Here is an 8332-nt window from a genome sequence, read left to right on the forward strand (position 1 = left end):
ACTTTCAGGACAATCATCTCTCATAGATAAATTATGTAGAATGTGGATCTTTTTACGTATAATCTCATATCGAGCACTATAGAGCTTGTATGATCTTCCCTTTTTGGAGCTTAAAACTTTAAACCCGGTGGATATAATCCACACAAATTCACGCCATTCTTTTAATAACATTAGTTTTCTCTCCCCTAATGGCGGGGATACTTTCTTATTTTGACCACTTGTAAACATGTTTTTGATAATATCACTTCCTTAGAGTGAAGAAATCTATTGGTTGGTGGCGAACCCATACCAAGTTTTAGGTCAAAAACATTTAGTTTATGAGCATAAACTATACTGATAAATAGTCTCACCAAGACATCAACTATTTTACAAGGGAACAACATTGGTGTATGTCATTCTTTTCAAACAACCATATCATTTGGACTAACATGTCTGCTACCATGCATAGTTGGTCTAGATTGTCTATGCAATCATGTTATGCTTTAAGGATTTTAATCCAAGTAAATTCTTTTGCAAGTAATATCATTATCACTTTAGGTACAAAACTCAAAATGAGACATGGTGGAAAAGTCTCACACTAATTCATATTGTTCTTCAGGAACAACATTTCTCCCCCTTATGGTAGGAGGATTATCTCATTAAAGTGACAACTCGCAAATATGTGGTAAATAAACTATTTGATTGTGAGTAAGGGTAGCAGTCATCAAAACTTGTAAGTGATTCCATGCAACATGGCCAACAAAGATGACATACCTAGTCAAGCCAAAATAGTGTATTTGGTTCAATGAACTTCTGGTTCATGACATTATATGCCCAAATTTACTGTATAAATTTGACACAATATATATGAGGTAGCAAAACAGTCTTCTCCAACCATATTGAAGGTACTTAGTGCGTCAATATTTCAAATTTGGTAACATGGTAGTAGCTTATTTAAAGTCATAGATCAAGATCTACAACTCTTGATATGAGTGTTACCTTAGCTTGAGTAAACATCAGTTGTGAAATATTGACAATTGGAATGGACCGAATTCATTTTGAACTGCTCGCCAAAATGATATACTCAAAATTTTGAGTTGAAGACTACAATCCATAATAAAAGAGTAACTTTATCACGTGGAGAACCTCAAGTTCACTGTCACGTATATATTTGTGTAGTCATAAAGAGGAGGGACTTCAAGCCCTCATATAATTGGAGATCCAAGAAACTTCAGGTTTCAATTTTTTCAATTGATAACAACCTCTTAAGGAACATCAGGTTCCTAGATAATCGGATTAACAAACATTTGGTTTCAATGGGGACTTGGAGGTTACAATAAATCTGAGGAATAACACAATAGTGCTTGCAACTTTGCTTATTGTAAGCAAAAGACATCAGGGATGTGTGATAATCTCAATGTTCTTATTAGTCAATGCAATTTAATTTGACTAGTGACATTTTGAAAATGGCTTGATAAACATCCACCATATAGTGCACCACAGGTCACACACGCCCAATTTTTAATTTCCTCACATCTGTGGATGTTAGGGCAGTATTTACATTGTCTCCTGATTTCTCTCTTGCCATGATCCACTTCTGGTGGCATTTCATGGTATAGTCATGACAATTGGCTTACTAACTATGTTGGAGGCACAAAATACAACGAGACAATATATGTGTGCGCTTCTGGAGCCATCAATCAGATACGTAAGATCTGAGATAATTGTTATATTAGCCGCATAAGCATAAACCTTAATAATGTTTTATGGACACCATGGATAAAATTGCATTGCCTGAAAGTCACTCAAAACATAAGTTTGAAGATGACACAAATCAATTTGTAAGAATTGAACAGTGGATCTCATAGGATATACACGAAGATTCTGGTCTGTGTTATACAGGTAAAACATGAAGTTTAATTATTGTATAGTTGTTTGATGTAGATTAACATCAAATGCATTTTGAACTTCTGGTTCAAAAATATTATACTCGAAATGTCGAGTTTAAACTTCATGACCATAACTTATGAGTGTAGGACTTTAGATGGTCATCTAGTTAGTATGATCATTGAGGAGCTTCAGGTCCTCATGTAATTAAGGATCAAGGAATACATGGTCTGATCTCTTTCAATTACAAAAGTCACGATCACAAATTTGGGGTGTACTCATACTCATTCGTCATAAACTAACGGTCAAATATCTGCTTACTTTTAAATTGGTGTCAATAAAATCCCCTCAAAACTTCAGGTTTGAGGTTGATCAAGATTAAAGCTATTTGATAAATTGTCCATATACTCGAAACTTACGGCCCGAGTCTTCACAATTAGAACTTCAGGTTCTAAGGTGGAATGCTTTAAGCAAGCAAAAACAAGAATGTATCAATCAACATATGAAAATTTACTCGAAACTTCTGGTTCGAAATGGACATAAAGTTAAAATATATCATGTGTAATCGAAGCTTCAGGTTCTAACTTTTTACTATTAGAACTGCTTGTTCTAAAATTTGGTAATTTGAACTTCGGGTTCAAATAAATTTGGTGCTCGAAACTTCAGGCTTGAGGTGACGAAAGTGAATCGTCAAGTTCACTTTTAACTCATTTCTATTTTATACTCAAAGCTTCGGGTTTGAGTTTTACTGTTAGAACTTCAGGTTCTACTTTGAAAATTTTGAACTTCTGGTTAAAAAATATTACACTCAAAATACATATGTTCGAGGTATAAGACTGTTGGTCGGTATGAGTAACAAAAAAATTAATTTAAAGGATAAGTACTGTAATTAAATTACATAACAAAATAGGAAAATTGCAGGGAAGAAAAATAAATAGCTAAACTATGCAATAAAATTAACTGTGGGAACTTCTAGTTCCATTAATGAAGAAATTACACAGAACTTCTGGTCTGCTTAACTTCACAAAATGATAATCTTTTCTCTCCTCTAATCACACAAGAACATAATTTTATCTTCTGGAGAACATAGCTTCTAGCTTTACATTCAAAATTGAACTTCAAATTCACATTATAGTGCGGAGGAGGGAACCCCAATACCCAAACATTTTGAGGAACTTCCGGCCCTCTTATAATTATTGGGGATAAAAAATATGTGAGTTCATATGCTCGATTATATAACTCTGAGGATCTTCTAGCCCTCGTTGCATAAGTTATGAAGAGCTTCATGTCACAATTTTCCAATTTACATTTCATGACCCTAGAGGATCTTCAAGTCCCTATATGATCAGGGATCAAGCAACATGCGATTTTGATCATTGTATAATTCTAAGGAACTTCTGGCCCTCATTAATTGTATAAGCTTTGAAAAAAAAAAAATTAGGTCACAGATTTGATCATGTAACTGTCGAGGAACTTCAGGTCCTCGTGTAATTGGATCATGAAGCTTTTGTTTTGATATCTTGTGATTACAAATTCATAATTACAACAATTGTAAATTTTTCATTTCAAATGAACGAAAAAAAAAAAAAACAAAATTTCTGATTAAATTACAGAGCAATACTATACATGATCGATTTATTTGACTCATGTTGCCTGTTAAGAGAACCCACATCCGATTTGCTTCTCATATGAAGTAGATTGATAAAGAAGAGTAAGGATAGTTAACATGATAAACGGAAACAAAACATGCTAATATATAATTGTACTCTCATACCCAATGGAAACATATCAGAAGCAACAGGAAAAATAGTTCATATGCCAATAAAATATAATATATGGAATTGAATCATCTGCTCTGCATGCAAACGTTACGATTACAATGAAGAGTTCAGAAACAACCATTTAAAAATATAAATTTATGCATCATTCATAAATGCTAAAGATGAAGACAAAACATGAAGCACAAGATTTGGTTTATGTAGAAGAAGCAAGGATAAGAACAAAAAAAGAATCATATTTATACAAAGAAAACGAAGTTGGATTTGCGTGCTTAGTTTAATACTTTTAGGCAAAATTAAAGTTTGACTCTTCAACCATTCTCATATATGAATGCGAGTGGTATCAAGGCACTAACAAATATATATAAATCATTCGACCGCAATCACAGCAATAGAAAAGGATTAGCGTCTGCGAGTAAAAGAAACTCATAGATCGAAATTATTGGTTATAATAAGCAACATCGTTGCACCAAATAACTGTTTGATCATCACAGAGTCAAGGAAAAAAATTAAGGAGAGCAAAGCGTGCTGATAACGTGTTATAAAGTAGAAAGAAGATGAAGAGAGAATACTTAGGAGGAAGTAGAAGTAGAAGTATATTCTCATTCAGTCTCATTAGCCTCCTTTACATAGAGGTAATGTTTACATCAAAGTACATAACTAATGAGTATTTATGTGGACACCCATACAGATAATAATATTTACAACATATATATCCCTTGTCTTTGAGCATATTTTAGGTCGAATTCTATGACTACTATTTCTCGGCCCTCCGACCTTGATCTGGACAACATATATGGCACTGATCCAAGTGCCTGACTAATATAATTCGAAACCCATAATATAACATGTGCAATTGTTAGGTGCATGTAACAATGTGAATGTGTCGAGTGTACTGGTGTAATTGTGTATTAGGCTTAAGGAAAAATTAAAAAAGAGGGGCTAAATATAGTAACAATATAAGTGTGTCGAGTGTGTGGTGTAATTGTGTATTAGGGCTTAAAGAAAAGAGTCCTTGACCCAAAGCACTAAAATGAGCAAAAATTATCTCATCACTCTAGCAACAGATTTTTAATCTCACTAACCTAATTTAAAGAAAAATGACAAATTTACCCTCAGCCTAATTAATAAATTACAGCCACAATTTCTCTCTCTCTCTCTCTCTCTCTCTCTCTCTCTCTCTCTCTCTCTCTCCCCCTACCCTCCCCCCCCCCAACGCTCTACTCTTCGTTGATGACGTTCTCACCGGCGGTCCTATTCCTCCATGGCCTCTCGGAGATCTGGTACTCATGGAGGCACCAAATCCAGACTGTGGCCTCGCTCGGCTACCGAGCCGTCTCATCGGACCTCTGAGGCTTCGGCGACATCGACCCGTCGAGATATACTTGCCTTCACGTGGTGGGAGATGTCATTGTGCTCTTGGACTCTGTCGCCGACGACCAAGAGAAGGTGTTCGTGGTCGAACACGACTGGGCGGCACTCATGGATTGGTATCTCTGACTTGGAATAGTTGTCGTAAGAGAGAGCGGCAGGGAGGCGGAGGCTGCTCAGCTTCCACATATCTACCTCACTATCTGTCGAAGCCGAACCCAGACTCGGACCTGGTGATTTGGTCTAGCTCTTGACGTGAGTGCCCATAGCATTTTTCTTGGTGCCCAAATCTTTTTTTTTTGGTAAAATAGGGACAGAAGGAGCAGAAGGAAAGAAAAATGAACAAAAAAAAGGTTATATTGGGGGGCAATAGAGGTCTGTTAAAGATCTATTGAGGGCAATAAATGTTTTGAATTGATGTAATCTCCTTATTTTTTTCCTTAATCAAAGTTTTATTTGTCTAATATTAGAGAGATTAGTTCCTATTCCGACAACTGAAAAGTCTATTGGGGGCAATACAGGTCTATTGAGGGACAATACAGGTTTATTGGGGAGGGCAATAAACCTCTCTGGCCTCATATGAGATCTCTAACAATCTCTTTGAAGACTTCCAGCGAGATTTTATAAACCACTATTGCCCCCCAATAGACCTTTATTGGGGGTCAATAAAGGTATTGAGGGGCAATACAGGTCTATTTTGGGGCAATAAACCTTTCCGGCGACCTATGAAATCTCTGAATACCTCTTTAGGAACCTCCAGCAAGGTTTTCAAAGAAGTCTGGTAGGTGACAGCGGGTGACCTGAATCTAGCGATCGTTGGCTAGAATCCAGAGACCTATGACGGGACTCCGATGAAGTTCTCTCTCTCTCTCTCTCTCTCTCTCTCTCTCTCTCTCTCTCTCTCTCTCTCTCTCTCTCTCTCTCTCTATGTAACAAAGGAATGAGGATAAAATAGTCTAAAAAATAATAAAGAAACAAAAAAAAACTTAATTGAGTATAAGGAATACCTTATTAGAGTCTTTAAGGACAAAGGAGAATTAAAAAAACTTGATGGGCTAAGTGAGAAAAAAATCCCTAGAATTAGGATAAATGAACAAAATCTCTAAAGAAGAACTAAAAACGAGGGGCCAAACATAAAAAGCTTTAAACTTCAAAATTCATACCAAAACATTCATTGCCCCGGCTTTGTAATGATGTGGGTGATTCAGGCGCTTTTCTCGGGCTACATAAACTAAATGTGGTAATCCATTTGAAAGCCTTTGTTTGTTCTCCCATATTACCTGTAGAAAATCAATCCCAATAAATGGCTCTTCAAAATTAGCATGGGTGCGTTTATTGCCACCCTACAATTTTCTTCGTTCACCATACAAATATTTGAATTATTGAAAAACTATATTGCCCAAGTGTAAAATGACTACCAAGTACATTAATTTTCTAAAATCCAAATTTATAAGGAAAAATAAATAAATAAATAACCAATGAATTAACTAGAAAGATTACTTAATTTCTCATTGGATAACAGTAATATTCATCTTCTCTACCCAAATTTTCATTTATTACTATTTTTTTTTGTCTTTTTGTTACCTCATCATCATGAATTCGTTATTTAATTCACAAAATCATTAGTGTTAACTACATCAAAATCTTTGCAATACCTTTTGTGAACACTGAAAGTAAAAATTTAAAACACACAAGAAAAATCTCAATATTTTCTTCATTGCTCATAGTTGTTAACTAACTAATATTTTGACATAGATTGAAATAGATGAACATTGAAGTAGAAAAAAAAAATTAAAAATGGAAGTAAATATGATTTTATTAGGAAACTTTAATATATTATAGTTTTTTTATTGGTATAAATTAAATGTAAGATTTTCATTAAAAAAAAATCTCTTTTAATTGGATATGTCATACAATGATATTGTTGGAAATAGAAATGAGTTACATAAGTAAATTTAATAATTGAAATTAAAATGTACGGTACAATGAGCAAGTACGGTGAACAAAGAAAATAGTAAGTTGGAAATAGCCGCATCCAATTAGCATCCTATGTGAGCTATCCCATTAGATTACTACGTACCTTGATCACTGTAGGATGGTTATTAGTCTGTGTGGGCAAAAGTTGCATAGTCTTCAGAAATATCAAGGGGTACCGAATGATGGCTGCATCTTTAATCTTTTGGCAGAGATTTTCATACTCATCCTGCAAAATGAAGATGATGACAAACAAATACAGGTATAGTTTTGTACGTACCCTTATGACAGATGGGCATACCTCTGCAACAAAATTTTAGCTTCTGCTATCTAAGTTGTAGATTAAAACAAGAATGAGGCCAAATATCACCTTCACTTTTGTCCGTTCTAGAAGCAACTCCGGTGTACTATCACTTCGCAATGTGAACTCGTCCGCAGAGAAGTATCTGAAAGGTGCCCTTACTTGAATGCCATGCTTTTTACAGAAGGGAACCCAAATCCTAGCAAACTTTGAGGCTTCAATGAGAGAAAAAAGGGTGAGGGGGGAACACCCGTCATCGGATACGTAGCAATCTAGCTTATGAGCTGGGTAATCAACCGCCAGCAAAGACAGGACAGTGTTCACCATGACGTTAAGCGGCTCTAGCACTGGATCTGCCGTTGATACAAACAGGTCCACCGCAGGAAGCTCCGGCACCCTATTGGACAATCAACAGTTCAACACTATATATATTACTATCATTTCTTGTGCACTCTAATCTTTTCGGACTTGAGCACAATATCAACCAAATAAATATATTGACAGTCTAGAGGTGACATACTGTAGCAAGAGATTGTTGGGGTACGTTTTGTAATCCATGGGAGTCCATACGGTGATGAGGTTGAGAACCCAATTGATGGCAAACCAAGACTCGCAGAGGAAGGCGAGAAGCCATGGAATGCCATGGTCAGTGAGAGAGAAGAGACGATAAGCAAGGAGACAAATGAAGAGGACTGAAATTACAATTTCTAGGGCTCTCCGCAGTGTACAAACTTTAACACTGGTTTTTTCACATAGAGGAAGAGATAGAGAATCTGCCATTACAGTGGTATCTGACAGCTTTGCCTCTTTCTTTATCTCCTAGTATACTTGGTCCTGGTGCATGCTCAATTGCTCATGATGCCAATACAAAATCTTTGTAATAGAATTACTTCTTCACTGGGAAAATTGGATATAAGTAGTATGTTATTGCTATTATCTGCTTTCCACGTGATATTATTGATCAACAAAATATTAATTTAGTGATATTTTTCTTTACAATATTAAGATATACCAGCCATAAGTTAAAATTCTTAAAATCTAA

General features: G+C 35.5%; 1 protein-coding gene across 1 annotated transcript in view; it reads right to left on the reverse strand.

Annotated features, from left to right (window-relative positions):
• The window catches only part of LOC112188332 (cellulose synthase-like protein H1), a 37127-nt gene extending 28992 nt beyond the window's left edge, over positions 1-8135 (reverse strand). The window contains 6 exon segments of the mRNA XM_024327424.2: positions 6179-6295; positions 7096-7120; positions 7122-7179; positions 7182-7218; positions 7360-7687; positions 7811-8135. Of these exon segments, the coding sequence (XP_024183192.2) occupies positions 6179-6295; positions 7096-7120; positions 7122-7179; positions 7182-7218; positions 7360-7687; positions 7811-8070 (825 nt within the window). The 5' untranslated portion in view covers positions 8071-8135.
• Between the last annotated feature and the right edge of the window lie 197 nt (positions 8136-8332).

This window comes from Rosa chinensis, chromosome 2 (assembly GCF_002994745.2).
Source record: "Rosa chinensis cultivar Old Blush chromosome 2, RchiOBHm-V2, whole genome shotgun sequence".
Classification (NCBI taxonomy): domain Eukaryota; kingdom Viridiplantae; phylum Streptophyta; class Magnoliopsida; order Rosales; family Rosaceae; genus Rosa; species Rosa chinensis.